Raw genomic sequence first — 17,130 nt, forward strand, 5'->3', positions numbered from 1 at the left:
GCAGCATGTTCTTGAGGCAACTAGAGAGGGTAATACTCTTGATCTGGTTATCAGCAGTGATCATTCGTGTATTAAGAATTTGCAGATAAAGGAACCACTAGGTGGCAGTGATCACAGTCTACTGATGTGGGATTTACTTTAAAGATATAATTACCATCAGGGGTAAAGGAAAGGGTTTTTGCTTCCGTAAAGGTGACTACAGTGGTCTCAGACAGTTTTTAAATTCTGTACAGTGGGATCAACTGATGATGGTACCAACAGCAAATTTTAAGTGGGAAGCATTGAAGGAATTAATCGAGGAAGCTACTAAAAGTTTCATACCTATTAAGAAATATTGTTCAAGGTTTAGGAATATTGTTCAAGGTGTCGAATGAACTAATGAGACTTGTCGCAGAGAAGAAAAATGCATTGGATGCATATAAATTATCAGGCAACACAGAAATCTATGGCAGATATAAGCTAGTCTCAAGTCACGAAGGTGGTTATGTAGGCGAAGGCAGATTACGAGAAATCTTTGGCAAAGGATGGTAAGAAAAATAGCAAGGATTTCTTTACTTATATAAACTCTAAAAGGAAGGGGGTGAATCTGATTGGTCCACTTGATATTGATGGTTCGACTGTTGATGATCCTGCTCAGACAGCAAACAAACTGAATGAGTATTTTGCATCTACATTCACACATGAGGAGTTATTAAGGTTTGAAAATGCCAGAAGGTTATCAAATTGTAGCAGGGTGCTTAATGATTTTGTAATAACTGAGAACAAAGTGGAGGAGAAATTGTTGAAGTTAAAGATAAGAAAGGCACTTGGGGTGGATGGGATCTATCCAGTTATATTAAACGAGGCAGCAAAGGAAGTAAGCAAACCCTTTGCCATAATTATGAGAGCATCCTTGGATTCAAGGGAGGTCCCCATGGACTGGAGATGTGCAAATGTATCCCCAATTCACAAAGGGGGATTGATGGGTGACACGAGTAATTACAGACCATTTAGTTTAACTTCTGTTTCGAGTAAAATAATGGACCTCTTGTTAAAGATGCATTGCAGGATCATCTAGACAAGACTGCAGCAATAATTCAGACACAGCATGGGTTTGTTAAGGGAAAATCTTGTCTGACAAATTTGATTGGATATTATGATGTGGTTACAAAGGAAATGGATGCAAAAAATAATTTTGATATCATATACTTGGATTTCAGGAAAGATTTTGACACCATTGCGCATGGAAGACTACTGTACAAATTCGAGCAGAATGGTATTAAGGGTAAGTTGCTACAATGGATAAAAGGATGGTTGAGTGGGAGAAGACAGAGGTAATCAATGCGTTCTGCTCTTCATGGACTAATGTTATTAGTGGAGTCCCACAGGGTTTGGTGTTGGGTCCACTTTTTTTTTTTTTTTTTTTTTTATCAATGATATTGATGAAGGTATATCAGGCTTAGTGTCAAAGTTTGCAGATGATACAAAGGTTGGCAGGGTTGTTAATGACAGTAATGGCAGTGTGCTACCGCAACAGGATCTTGAAAATTTGGGGAGATCGGCTGAGAAGTGGCAACTGAAGTTTAACATTGGAAAATGCAAAATATTGCATATGGGTAGAAGTAACCCTAGAGAAACATTCAGTACCACACTCAGGAATGTGGAGAATGAAAAGGACATGTGGATAATTGTGCAGTCAGATATGAAGTTTTCTGAGCAGTGCAGATAGGCTGCCAGGGCAGGTCATGGGGTTTTGTCAATGATATATAAGAATTTTGCTAGCAGGGAAAAGAAGGTGATTGTCCCTCTGTATAAGGCAATGGTGAGGCCATGCCTTGAGTACTGCGTACAGGTTTGGAGGCCTCATTTTTGGAAGAGTGTAGATTTGCTTGGAGCGTGTACAGAGAGATTATGAACCACTTCTTTAGATTATGAACCTAAGGGGGAATAAATTCAAATTGAGGAAACACAGATGTCGAATAGATGTGTGGAAAGTTGCCTTTAGCTAGCGGGTGGTTAATTGCTGGGACAAACTTCCATCTGTCGTTGTGGAAGTTGATAGGTTAAATAAATTTAAGGACGAACTGGACAAACATTTAGAGGGAATGGTTGTGTGATTTTTTTTTTTTTTTTTTTTTTTTCCCTGACTGATTCTGCATAAGCTCATACACTTGCTTTCTTGCATCACATGCCACTACTACTACTACTACCACTACTACCATCACCACCACCACCACCTGTAGTTTATAAAAGTTCCATAAATGCCAATACATACCTGGCTATATTGGAAGGCAAATTGCTGCTAATAATTAGAGACCATTTCAATCTGCCAAGTAACTGTATCTTTCAGGGCGACTCTGCTCTTTGTCATTGGGCGAAAAGTGTAAGTAGGCACTTCCATAGTTACTTTAGCTTCATTTCTGCATTAGATGTTCGATAGTAATGTGTTAGAGGTGAAAAAATGGTTGGAAGAACGGTCCATTACAACAGTTAGCTGGCCAGGAAACAGCTCTGACCTGAATCCTATAGAGAACTGTTGGCATCGTGTGGAATTTGCAGTTGCCGGAAAGAAACCAAAGACCCTTCGTGAACTTCAGGAAGCCATAAATCGTGTTTGGAACCACGAAATATCAGTTGATTATCTTAAGAAATTGATCTTGTCAATGCCTTGACGGTGTGCTGCTGTCATCTGGGCCAGAGGCGGTTCAACTAAATATTAGTTTGCATCTGGTGAACTTTTCATTTCGTTTTCCATTTAAAATGATAAACTGAAGCAAATTGAGTGCTTCTGATAACATTTCAGCCATATCCCCAGGGGCTCACATCTGGTTAAGTATGGGCTTGGCACACCCAGGGTCCTGAGCTGGATATCATCATTCTCCCTTCTACTTCCGACTCTCTCTCTCTCTCTCTCTCTCTCTCTCTCTCTCTTGGTAACTCAAAAATTTATTTTAGCTAGTGTAGCATAAGCCTCAGGCTTCCTTGCACTATATGGCTAGTAATAATAAGAATAATTATTGTGTTTACCAAAAACTGTTGTATAAAGGTTGCAAGTGCTCATATTGGAATGTTTTGAGAGCACCTGTCAAATATTACTTAGCTTTGCCTTAAATATTAATAAATATCTTTTGTTTATATTTCTGTTTGTGAAGCTAGTCATTAATGTAACATACCATCACGAAAAAGGGTTACAAATGTGAAATTCCTAGGTGATGCACTTTCTTTGAACACAAGTGTATGTTAAATGCAATGATCAAAGCAGAAGCAAACATCTTCAATGCTTTCATAAGGAGACAGCATCTGATTATGGTTAATCTTGATATTGAGAAAGCCTTCATTACCACCTGGCATTATGGTGTTCTTCAAAATCTTCATTCTTTTGGTTTGAGAGAACTGTTACCTAATTCAGTGTTTCTCAACCTGTGTGCCGGGGCACATTAGTGTGCTGTGAGTATGCATCAATTGGGCCAGGGAAAATGCAAATAAAAAAAAAATTAATAAATTTAAGTTTTATAATTAAAATTAATTCAAATAAAAAAAATCTGTTTACTTATGCTGCTCCCCTTCCAGTGGTCAGTGTGATGTCACGTTTTGATTCCTAGTACTAGATCTGTTTACCTTTAATCCTTTATGCACCTTTTGATTCCTGGTTGTAGATCTGTTCACCTTTACTCAGCCACTCTTATCATTTGAGAGACTTTCCCAGGCACCCTGCAGTTGTATAAGTGCCACTTGTAAGCAGCATGATACGTTTCGTGTTTTTATATCTCTAAAATGTCACATTCAGTTTATTTCATATGGAACAGTTATTTTTAATTAACTGTACAGTGAGTCCCCGACTTATGTAAGCCCGAGTTACATAAATTTTTTTTTTGAACAGCTCTTAGGATGTTCAATTTTCAAAAATTGAACATCCCAAGAGCTGTCTATGTGGATACCATCCCTTAGGCTACCTGGGGAGCGTTAAGAACATTTCTGGTCCACAGCCTGAATATTGAGGCAAGTGAACCCTCTGTGAACCTAGAAGAAAATCCTTGCTGTTTAACTACACAACAAAAATTAAAAGTATTCCAGCTTACCCTCAGTATGCTATGCTAAACCAAAATAAACCTGAAACCACCCTGCAGGACTTCAATTGGAATAGCTCATGCTCAGTTGGGATATTAACTTCCAACTTATTTTTCAAGATGTTACCACTGATTCTTCTTCATTCCCACCTCTGTGTGACAATTTGTTTCTATGATGGGGAAAGTGTACCCCAGCAAACATCAACTTTCAGCAGCTACACGAAGCATATATCTTGGTAAACTCAGAAAAACTGTCTCTCTACCAGTGGCTCCAAAACAGATACAGCTGTTGGTTTTTTTCACCTTCTCAGTTGCTGTATCTCTTCCAACTGAATGTATTATCTATACTGCAGAATTGTATGCAATAAAACTAGCCCTAGATAACATAAACAATCATCATTTCAAGCAAGTTCTGATATATACAGACTCCTTCAGTGCGATTTCTGCCATTCAGTCCACTTTTTGCTCCTTTCATTCCATCCTGAAACATCTGATCTAGATTGTCACTATCAAATATCCAACCAGCTGGTCATTTTCTACTGGATTTCTGGGCATGTCGGCATCCCAGGTATGAACATGTGGATTGTCCTGATTGTCCAGTGTCTTGACACTGGATCTTCTTGTCAGCCAAAAGTGCCCTACTCTGATTACAAATCCATTATTAAAACAGCATGTAGGAATCACTGGTCTCAGCTATGGCAAATTCAAATCAATAATAAACTCCTGCAAATAAAAAAAGAACTGCAACTGTGGACATCTAGTTTCAGGAGAAGCAGGCGAGAAGAAGTGATTTTGACAAGACTTTGCACTAGTCATTCCCATCCAACTCATCTGTATTTGCTTATGAGAGGGAAGCCATCCCAGTGTTCATTCTGCCAGTTCCAGCTAGCAGGGAAGCATATTTTCATTGAATATCTTCAACAGTCAAATATCTGGAAATCTAGCTTTAGATCTCTTCATCTTGCAGGAACCATTAATTTTTTAACAGATTCTTGGCAATGATGCAAATTTTGAAGAAGTGTTTCAGTACTGAAAATGGAAAAATTTGTACAGGATGTTATAAAGGTCCTTATTCATAGGTAAAAATAAAATACAAGCAACCCCTGCATGGCACGGTTTTGCTCTAACACAGTGAGAGAATTGTAGCAAACCTCTCATAACATGGTATTTTTTGAGCTTTTGTGCAGGGAAAATCCTATATTGGATGTAATTTTTCAACATTTCCATTCTTTTTTGTGAATTGCTGCTGTTGACTCACTAGTCATTATGCAAAAAAATTATTGGGAAATCCCTGTACAGCCACTCCCTTACTTACGTAAAAGTAAGTCAGAATTTCCCTAAATGCTTATGCAGCACTAGCAACTATTCGCATTGGATTTGATCGAAGCAAAAAAGAAATGTTCGACGAACATGTAAATAGAATTATTTATTCAATTTTTTTATGTCATGCGTAGGAAAAATTACAAAAGTGTCCAATTACAAAAATTTCAAAATTATAAAATTACAAAAAAAGGGAGGGGACAGTCAGCAAGTTTTACCTTTCGAGCATCGTTGCCAGAATCAGTCGCCAGCTGATAAGTACACCGATCTATACACCCTAAGGGAACGATCACCCAATGTTTATACAGAACTTTCTGAAGCAGTGGTCTTTCTATGTCTGCATTCCAACCTTGTAACTTGTAACTTCATCCAAGTTTAACCATATGTAGTACCACAGGGCTCAGTTTTAAGTTTCAAGCTCTTCATTATAAAATCAACTCAGTAATTCACAACACTGTTTTACTACTCTATATATATATGTAATGACTTTGGCATATCTTGAGAAAATGATTGAGAGACAACTTCATGGTATTCTAAACAGGATTACAATTTGGGTTGCAGATAACAGTTTTCACAAATCAACTGGGGGAGGGGGAGAAACAGTGGAAGTTCATTTCTGTAGAAGATGTAATCTCCAGTCTGTCCCAGTTCTAAAGCTATATGTACAACAGGTATGACATGGTATCACCATGACATACCTGTTGTACCTACTGTCCAATTTCTTGGCTCAACCTTAAATAAAAACTTGACATTGTTTGACTATATCAAACAGCTTAGAACCACCTGTTTCAAGAAATTAAATATCTTGAGAGTATTATCAGCTAAATCATGGGGTGCTTACTGTCATATTCATCTTCACTCATATGCTATAGTAAGATCATTGTTAGATTATAGATCTCCAGTTCATATTCTGTTAAACCCAGTACCTTAGGTAGTTAGACCCTATTCAGCACAATGGCCTGTGCATTGCACTGCAGGAGATGTGAAGTAGGCTTGGAGCCTACTGTACATCTGCTGAAAGTGCTCACAACTCTCCGCTCTCTCTGTGATGACAAAAATTACTGAATTACACTATGAAAATCAAAAATTATCCCATCCCTCCAGGTTGGAGGTATCTATTTACTCCAGATTGGGAAAATTTGTATGCTGTTTATCCATCAGTGAGTCAGCCAGCTAGCATACATCTTTGCTCATTACTTGATAATTGACTTCTAGATCTTTCTGAAATAGTAATCATTAGTTCCACTGCGCCTTCTCGAGTTTTCTGTCCCTTCAAGGATGGAAGGAAACTGCTCTTTCCCAATGGAATATAAAACAACTTCATAAATCATAAATTTCAGAATATGAATCTTATACTCAAGTATACACAGATGACTCCAAAAGTGACCATCACGGTGGCTCCGTTATTTTCTAGTACATTACCTTTAGATTAGCATCTTTACTGCTGAACTGTATGTAATATGAATGGCCTTGAAATCTATAAAATTGCACCAGTTTATGCATTGTGTCATATTCACTGACTCCCTCAGTGTCATTTATACTTTACAGCACCCAAGGGCACATCACAGCTATCTACTTGATCATATTCAAAACTTGCTGACTGATCTTGCTAAGTAGATGAAAGTAGTAAAGTTTTGTTTTGTTCCCATATTGGCATATCTGGTAATGAGAGGGCTGATTGCGAAGCCAAATTCACTGTGGAACAGTTGATGCCTCTTTGAAAATTCCTTTCACTGACCACAAAAACTTGTAATAATTCAAAGTATAAATCAATGGGAACCATCTGGCAAAATGAAGAAGGCAACAAACTCCAGATTGAACTGAATCTTCAGTCTTGGCCATCCAGCTGCTTAAATCAAAAAGAAGTCACACTTGCAAGGAATTGATAGATCATACACACCTTGCTCACTTTTTATTTTCTTTCTGCCTCAGATCCACCTTACTGTCTGAATTGTCATGCACAGTTCACAATCCAACATGTCATAGTTGACTGTCTCTTTCTATAATAGAGTATGGCAAATACCACCTTGTTATCAAGGCATGCAGCCTAAATCACTCCCACTTTGAAACAAATTTTTGACGACACATCTGATATCAATGCAGCTTTCATTTTCCTAAAAAAGATTCAATGCTGTGATAGAATTTGATTCTAAATCCTACATAATGCATATACAAGTATCTGACCATTAATGTCAATGTACCTGTTGCCTTTTACAATTGTTTGCCGCATAATGGCTTTTGGTTGCCATTGTGGCATAAAACCTCTAATAAAACACAAGAGGCAGGATGCCATCAGCTCGCTCAATTCATTCAAAGCCTTAATCACCTCAATCAGATCTCCTTGCAGGTGCTTAAGTCTCGTGATTCTGCAATTTGTAGAACCAAAGCCTTTCCTGTTAAGAGCACTGTTTTATTCTCTTCACTAATCTCTTTGCTCTCTTTGCATCCATTTCAACAGATCCAGATCCTTGCTAAAAAAAGCTTCCAGACCTGTGTGCAGTACTCAAGATGTGGTCTGATCAATCACCTCCCTATCCCTGTTGGCAAAATTGCTGTATATCATTGACAAAACTGCAAGAGCAGCCCATCTGCACTGTTCAGAGAACTTTGCCTGACTGCATGATTAGTCAATAATTAGTGATCTTATGTCAAGTGGTTTATTCATCATCTGACACAAGGTAATCATTAATTGGAGATACTTGTAGTCTGGTGAAGAGCCAAGTACCTCTAGTTTTTAATGAATAACAGATTCTCCTTCTTGGTGATATTATTTGATTAATAAATGATGTTAGTGACTTAAGATCAACAGTCATTTCTGAAGTGAGCATGTGCCCAACCTCTGGACTGAAGGGCCATTATTGTCCCCCTGTGACAGTAAAACATAAAACATTAGAACAATCTGCTGTGAAGGTGTTATGCTAGCAATTAATACCATTATTAAAAACACATTTTTTCCCTTCCCATTTTTTGTTTGTAAGTTTTGTATAGCCTAAGGATATGTTTCAGACCTGTAGACCTGCTATAGCTTTCATATAGTTATGTAAAGTTTGATCTGTTTAGTAATTAAATTATTTCATAATAACAAATTTATTATGATTCAATTGTCTGATCATTAAATGTGTTTTGTAATTTCAGATGAACTACAATCAGGGAGATTATATCATTCGACAAGGGGCTCGGGGAGATACCTTTTACATAATTAGTAGTGGCAAGGCATGTGTTAATTTTTCAATTCCTACTATTAGTTCACACTCTCCCTATATATATTTATATATCTTGTTCAAATTTTCAATCGTTAATAAAATACTTTTTTATTCATCCACTCAAGTTCAAATGAATTTTTTTAAACTTGTAGTGGATGACACTTGATGTTAATACAGTTTTTTCAAATATTAATTCATTAATTAAATTTAATTAATTAATTTTAGTTTTATATGGGAGAAAAAAATTTCTCTTATATAAGATATTTAGCAGGATATAAATTTAGGAATAAAATTGAAATCAACAGGCAGTAGCTCAATCGGTAAAATGCAAGGATTTCAGTATTTTTCACGTGAAGGTGAAGAATGCGAGTTCAATTCTTGCGAAAATCAATAATTTTTTGATAAATTTTTGTTATTCATCCACTCAAGTTCAAATACATTTTTTTAAACTTGTAGTGGATGACACTTGATGTTAATACAGTTTTTTCAAATATTAATTCATTAATTAAATTTAATTAATTAATTTTAGTTTTATATGGGAGAAAAAAATTCTCTTATATAAGATATTTAGCAGGATATAAATTTAGGAATAAATACCGTCAGTGGCGAAGCGTGTAGATCGCTGGAAAAAAATTTCTTTTTCAGATTCTTTTTTCATTCTGGGTTCTAGTCTGAGTCAAGGAGGGAACAAAATGGAAAATGAAACATGTGAATAAAAATAATAGTCCAACACCATATATAGAAAGGAAAATTGAAAATTGCAAGGAAATTTGCTTTCTATTTTGTCACTTAATATTGTGATTCTGTCATATGTATATACATATTTATATTAATTGTAATTATTTAATAAAAAGTAACTAAAATAAAATTTTTCTTTGTTGACCTAAGTAGGAATTGACTTTAAAAATTTTTTTTTTTTATATTACTTGTTCTGAATTTGTTTTTGAATTTTGTAAAATTACTTGTTACTGTTGTGATGATGTATTATTAGTTTCGCAGTCACATTATCATTAACTAAAAAATTAACTTTTAAGGTGAGGGTTACAAAGAAGTCAACAGATACTGGTGAGGAGAAATTCATTAGAAGTTTGCACAGGGGAGAGTTTTTTGGTGAGAAAGCTCTTCAAAGGTGAGTAAACTGGTTTAATTTTTTTTGTAAGTTTGAAGACTAATTTCTAAATCTTTTAATGTATATATTTGCAAATACAGTATCTGCTGTTTATATTGCAATCACAGTTTAGCACTATAAAGGAGGTTTGAAATTAATCACTTTAACTCCCAACCCCTGCACCCTGTTGAATAGGACAGATATTTGCACATCTCCAATACAAAGCTACCTATCTGGAATGCAAGGATGCTCCTGTAATTACTTCAGAGAACTTCATATCCAACTGCACAATTACTCCCAGGTCTATTTCACTCAGGGAGGTGGAGAATGAAAAATACCTGGGGGTAATTGTGCAGTTGGATATGAAGTTCTCTGAGAAGTGCAGATGAGCTGCCAAAGCAGGTCATGGAGTTTTTTCAATGATAAATAGGAATTTTGCTATCAGAGATAAGGAAGTGATTATACATTTGTATAAGGCTCTGTGTAGGCCACACCTGTGCCTCATTTTAGGAAGGACGTAGAGTTGCTAGAACGAGTACAGAGAAGGGCAACAAGATTGGTGAGAGGAACAAAGTGGTTCTCTTACCAAGAGAGGCTTAAATTCTGAAAGCATCTGGAGACTAGGCACCTGCGAGATAATTTGATTGAAGTGTACAAAGCCTTGAATGGTTTGAGCAGCTCAATGCTGATGGGATACTTCCGCTTGCTCAGATTAAGAACCTGAGGGGGGGGGGTATAGATTAAAATTAAGGAAAGCAAGTTGTAGAATAGATGTGTGGAAGTTGATAGCTTAAATAAAGTTAAGGCTGAACTCGACAAACATTTGGAGTGACCGGATGGGTGAAATGGGAAAGGTTTTTTTTTTTTTGGCTGATGCTGTATAAGCCTGTTTTCTTGCATCATATGCCTCAACTTATAGTAATTATTGCCAAAGGTTTGCTTACCTCTTTTACTGCTTCCTTTAATATAATTGGGTAGATTTCAGTAGCTCCTTGGTCCCTTATTTATCTTAAGCTTCAAAAATTTCTCTTCCACTTTCTTCTCAGTTATAACTTTGTAGTCTAGTATTCCCATCCCTGAAACTTCTTTGTTGGTGAATGTAGATGCAAATTATTTATTCAGTTTGACAGAAATCTGAACATGGGATCACCTTATTTTCATTTCCTGCCACTAGTCTCATCAATTCTTCTAATAGCCATTTCGGCCAAAACCTTGAATGACAAAAGTACACTTCTCCTAAATTTATGTAAAAAGCTTAGTGGCTTCTATGATTACCTCCCTGAATGCTTTCTATTTAAAATTTGCAGATGATATCATTTTGTTAGAGTTTGTTACTAGCTGCAATTAGTTTTACAATAATTACCATTCTGGGAAGTTTGCTTGAGCTCTTTATGATCCTTTTTTTCCAAAGTACGACTGGCAAAGATGAAGTGATGCCAATTGAAAAAAGGAAAGTAATTGAGGAGAAGGCTAAAGGGGTATATAAAAAGAAATAAGGATACTGCTGCTGATTTTGGAATTCCAGTATTGAGTACTACAGATGAAAAGGTGTTCACAATCAAAAATGCATGTACCTTATAAAATATAAGGTACATGCATAAAATATTTTATCATCCAGTGTCCAATTTTCTATAAAAAGCAGAAAAATGTTTGGAGAAACTAGGACACTATTTAAAATAAATTCTGATTAATTAGATAAAGTTAAAATCAATGCTTAAAAAATTGCCCCAGGGGCTCATATCTGGTTATTATGGGCTTGACAAACCCAGGGTCTTGAGCTGGATATCATCATTCTTCACCTTCTTGCTTTCTTGGTGATTCCTTTCTATTTCTTTCTCTCTCTCTCTCTCTCTCTCTCTCTCTCTCTCTCTCTCTCTCTCTCTCTCTCTCTCTCTCTCTCTCTCTCTCTCACACACACACACACACACACACACACACACACACCATATGGCTAATAATAATATAAAGATGGAACACTGAAATTAAATAAATATTAACCAAAATTTGTTTAAATAATTCAGCTAGTGATCTGTTGGGAAAAAAATAATAACAGAAACACATCTTTTTTAATTTTCATATAGAAAATTATTAGCTGCATTTAATCATTGCATAATATTTTATCTCAGTGTTTCAGTTATATATGATTATTTCTCATTTATTCTTCTCATTACTTACAAGGACAGCTTGAACAATACATAGACTAGCAACACTGCCATAGTTATGTTTGATTCATCAACTGCACAGTGTAATAGAGTAATTGTTCCATATTCACCCTTCATCGGTTGGAATACACGAGATGAATCAGGGAAGTGTACAAAACCAATGCTTTCAAAATATTAGCAATAAGTGGTGTAAATTATAGTGAAGTACCAGCAAAGAAACAGCTGAAAGAGCAAAAGAAGGAAGACAGAAGACTAATTTTGAGAATTAGTTGTAATATTGAATGCTTTCTTTGAAATGGGGCCACAATATTATGACCACATTAAAAATCTCCTGCCTGTGCACTGGATGGGTTTTGCATGACCTTACAGATGAGCAAGAATTTTTTGTCAATGATTTGTGACACAAGTGGAACAAACCTGGATAATTGTAACTTATGACAAATCACAGATATGACATTATGATTCAAAGACTAAACAGCAGTCCAGAATTTGGAAGCATAAAGACCCTCTGTTACCATAAATATTCCGTGCCAGTCTTCCAAAAAATTTATATTCTGTTTTATTTTTTTAATGTTAAAAAAAAAAAAAAAAAAATACTGCATTCTGTCCTATAAAAATCAAACAATAAAAAACACTTATTGTGTGAATGTGCATTTGAGTAGAAATATTTTCAAGGGGAAAAAAAAAACAAAACCCCACACAATTTAAAGGAAAAACTGATTTCTTTTGTAGGATAATGCAAGACATTAGCATTAGCATTAGTAGAGGCATTTGATGCAAGAAAGCAAGCTTATGCAGCATCAGCCAAAAAAAAAAAAAGTAACATAAATAAATAAAAATAACCACTTCCACTTCACCCCTCTGTTCGTTCGAAATACCTGTCCAGCTGAGCCTTAAACTTATTTAGGCTATCAACTTCCACGACAAGGGATGGAAGTCTGTTCCACCTACCAACCACCCGCTGACTAAAGGCAAATTTCCGCACATCTATCCTACATCCGTCTTTCCTCAATTTGAATTTATGCCCTCTCAGGTGATTATTCTGAGCAAGAGGAAGAATCCCATCAGCATTGAGCATGCTCAAACCATTCAAGGCTTTGTATACCTCTATCAGATCACCTCGCTGGTGCCTAGTTTCCAGACACTGTAATTCGCAAAACTTAAGCCTTTCTTCGTAAGAGCACCCCTTTGTCCCATTCACCAATCTAGTTGCCCTTCTCTGTACTCGTTCCAGCAGCTCTACATCCTTCTTGAAATGAGGCCTCCAGGCCTGTATACAGTACTCTAGGTGTGGCCTGACCATTGCCTTATACAAGGGAATAATCACCTCCTTATCCCTGCTAGAAAAATTTCTATATATCATTGACAATACACCATGAGCTACTCTTGCAGCCCGTCTGCACTGCTCAGAGAACTTCATATCTGCCTGCACAACCACCCCCAGGTCCCTTTCATTCTCTACCACTGTCAGTGTAGTACCACAGAGTTGATACGTTGCTCTGGGGTTGCTGTTTCCCATATGTAGTACTTTACATTTGTCAATGTTAAACTTCATTTGCCACCTCGAAGCCCATCTGCTCAACCTTTCCAAATCCTGTTGCAGCAGCATAGTGTCAGTAGTGTCCTTGACAACCCTGCCAACCTTCGTATCGTCTGCAAACTTGGACATTAAGCCTGATATACCATCATCAATATCATTTATAAATACAGAAAACAATAAAGGACCCAATACTGAACCCTGAGGGACTCCACTAATAACATTAGTCCACGATGAGCAGTGTCCATTGATTACCACTCTCTGTCTTCTCCCCCTCAACCACCCCTTTATCCATAGCAGCAATTTGCCTCCAATGCCACACTGCTCCAATTTGTGCAGCAGTCTTCCATGTGCAACAGTATCAAAAGCCTTTCTAAGATCCAAGTATATAATATCAAAGTTATTCCCTGCATCCAGTTCTTTTGTGACTGCATCATAGTATCCAATCAAATTGGTCAGGCAAGACTTACCCTTAACAAAACCATGCTGTGTCCTAGCTATAACTGAAGTCTTGTCTAGATGATCCTGCAGTGCTTATTTAACCAGTGCCTCCATTAATTTTCCAGGAACAGAAGTTAAACTCACAGGTCTATAATTACTTGTGTCAGCCTTTGATCCCCCTTTGTGAATTGGGGTCACATTTGCACATCTCCAGTCCATGGGTACCTCCCCTGAGTCCAAGGAAGCTCTCATAATTATGGCTAAGGGTTTGCTTACTTCCTTTGCTGCCTCCTTTAATATAACAGGATAGATCCCATCCACCCCAGGTGCCTTTCTTGTGTTTATCTTCAACAATTTCTCCTCCACTTTGCTCTCAGTTATTACAAGATTCTCTAGCTTACTGCTAGAGTTGAATACACCTCTGGCATTCCCCTCGCTGAATAACTCCTCATGTGTGAATGTTGATGCAAAATATTCATTTAGTTTGTTAGCTACCTGAGCAGGGTCCATCAACAGTTGACCCCATCGATCTCAAGTGGACCAATCTGATTCATCCCCTTCCTTCCAGAGTTTACATAAGTAAAGAACTCTTTGCTGTTTTTCTTCGCATCCCTTGCCAAGGATCTCTCGTAATCTGCCTTCGCCTGCCTAACCTCCTTTGTAACTTGGTTACAGATCAACTTGTATCTATCATAGGCGTCTGTGTCATGTGTTAATTTGTATGTATCCCATGCATTTTTCTTTTCTGCCATATGCCTCATCAGTTCATCTGACATCCATTTAGGCCGAAACCTTGAACAATATTTCTTAGTTGGTATGTAAAGCCTAGTAGCTTCCAAGATAAGTTCTTTGAATGCTTCCCATTTTGAATTTGCTGTTGGCAATATCATCAGTTGATCCCACTGTATAGAATTTAAATACTGTCTCAGTCCATTGTAGTCGCCTTTACGAAAGCAATACCCCTTCCCTTTACCCCTAATGGTAGTTACCTCTTTGAGTAACTCCCACTTCAGCACACTGTGGTCACTGCCACCAAGTGGTTCATTTATCTGCAGATTCTTAATGCATGAAAAATCACTACTGATAATCAAATCAAGAGTATTACTCCCTCTAGTTGCCTCCCGAACATGCTGATGTAGAAAACAATCATCCAATAAATCCACAAAAGCCTTGCTACTGTGTGAGTGACCAGCCCCCAAATTCCGGTCAATATTTGGGAAATTAAAATCCCCCATTATAAGACTCTCTGATTTACTGCCCCACTCTATTTCTCCGAACAGTTTCTTATTATACTCATCAGAGTGATTAGGCCTATAGCACACTCCTACTCTCAATTTTGATCTCCCAATGCTTATGTCACACCAAACTGACTCGACACTGCACTGTCCAGCGATTTCGACTGGCTTCACTTCCTTGGATTTTATGTGTTTAACTAATAGCATAACCCCTCCTCCCTTCCTATCCTGTCTATCCTTTCTGTAGACATTGTATTCCCCAAATTCCAGTTCTGCATTCCTTATATCTGTGTGACACCACATCTCTGAAATCCCCACAATATCTGCCACAACATCACTCAGTTTGCAGGAAAATGCAAGACCCTATTAAGCATTGGTGGAATACCTATAGAATACCTATCCTATAGCCCATCCCTTGTTTTCTGTGCTTTTTTTGGCTTTTCAAAATTTGAAAAGCATTTATTGGGCCATGGACGTGGGGGAGATGAATATTCATAATCAGTATGGAAGTGAAAAATCAGCAGTTTACTAAAAATTCTCTCAGAAAATGGCCTGCAACACATTTTAATGCTTGGTATACTGTTCAGTCTGCCCTCATATTTGGATACAGTTAAGCTTTAACTAGGACAAAAATGTATTATTATCATTTTTTTTAAAATTCATTATATTTTATTTCCTTAGTGAAGATGTTAGGACAGCAAACATTGTAGCAGATGATCCTGATGGAGTTACATGCCTAGTCATAGATAGAGAGTAAGTATAATTTTGATTTTTCCGTGGTAGATTGCCACGTTTTTTGACCTCCTTTCTTATATGAAATATTAAGTGATAATAATTATGAAAATTCAGTTAAAATAGTTACATGTTTAAGCGATATATTTTTGCTGTACATCTGATTTGGGTACAAAAAAAGTCAGTTCTTTGCTGCTGCTGTTGTGTGTGTATGTGTGTGCGTGTGCGTGCGCGCGCGCGCGCGTGTGTGTGTGCGTGCGTGCGTGCGTGCGTGCGTGTTATAGACAAAGACTGAAGTGTAGACACTTCATTTTCTAACTACAAAAAAGTGGTGGAACCCAAACGATTAAACATTTTAAAGGTTTGGCTCTGGGATAGTCATTCTTATATTTATTGTATATTTTGATCCCACTATCCTATAATGCCCTAAATATAGGAGATTACTTCTATTTCCTCTGATTTACTTATTGTGTTTTTCTGTATAGTTCATTATATTCATCAGTCATTTGGTCTATAACTTCTACTGTCATTTTTGTTTTCTCAGAGTTTATCTCACATAAAACTTATTTAACATAACACTGGGTGGACTGTGTTCACCCAGTCTTATGGTGGGACAGGATTCAGGTTATCTAGAGATGCAGGTATGGTGTCTGGGTAGCTCTGCCATGAGAAATACATTTTATGTATTTCTCAAATAAGAGCATAACTCCTGTAATGTCCCTCTTGCTATGTCTGTTCTTTATGTGCATAGCATACTCACCACATTCAAATTCTGCATCCTTTGTATTGCAGTGGCACCATGTTTCATCAAATTTATTTACTATACTCCTACTATTAGTGTGCAAGTATATGTATGCCTGTGTTTGCTCTTAGAACCCTAACACAGCCCATATATTTGCTACTCTCATGAGGCTCCCAGCAGATCTTGACCCCTCAACATAGGCACTTTTACGTGGTGAGAGGACCACCCAGTGGTACTGTCAGTCCTCCAGATTAGCAACACTGGGATCCAATTTCCATGCCTAGGTTACAGGCTAATACCAAAGGAATCCAACATGTTTGCTATGTACAGCAACCCCATGGAAATTCAGAAAGGGAGAACTTGGTGGTTGAGGAACCCAGATTCAACCAGTTTGGCCCATCTTTTGACAAGATGTGTGGTCCTGGGTTGGCTCACTGAGGATCAGTTGGTTAATGATTTCACCTGCAAGGGTCAGCCTTGTCAATGCCACGCCACTACCCTCATGGTCTGAGGGACAGAATTCAGGTTATCTAGAGGTGCAGGTATGGTGTCTGGGTAGCTCTGCCATTCCACTCTGGCCACATTTATTGCTTGCCAGGTAATG

General features: G+C 37.3%; 1 protein-coding gene across 1 annotated transcript in view; it reads left to right on the top strand.

The window, feature by feature from the left end:
• The window catches only part of LOC150081686 (cGMP-dependent protein kinase, isozyme 2 forms cD4/T1/T3A/T3B-like), a 386,373-nt gene that overhangs the window by 218,633 nt on the left and 150,610 nt on the right, over positions 1-17,130 (top strand). The window contains exons 6-8 of the mRNA XM_090379551.1: positions 8,502-8,579; positions 9,604-9,698; positions 15,734-15,805. Coding sequence (XP_090235677.1) covers positions 8,502-8,579; positions 9,604-9,698; positions 15,734-15,805 — 245 coding nt within the window. The remainder of the gene's footprint in view (positions 1-8,501; positions 8,580-9,603; positions 9,699-15,733; positions 15,806-17,130) is intronic.

Source organism: Mastigoproctus giganteus, chromosome 8 (assembly GCF_048544385.1).
Source record: "Mastigoproctus giganteus isolate SK-2022 chromosome 8, ASM4854438v1, whole genome shotgun sequence".
NCBI classification, from domain to species: Eukaryota; Metazoa; Arthropoda; class Arachnida; order Uropygi; family Thelyphonidae; genus Mastigoproctus; species Mastigoproctus giganteus.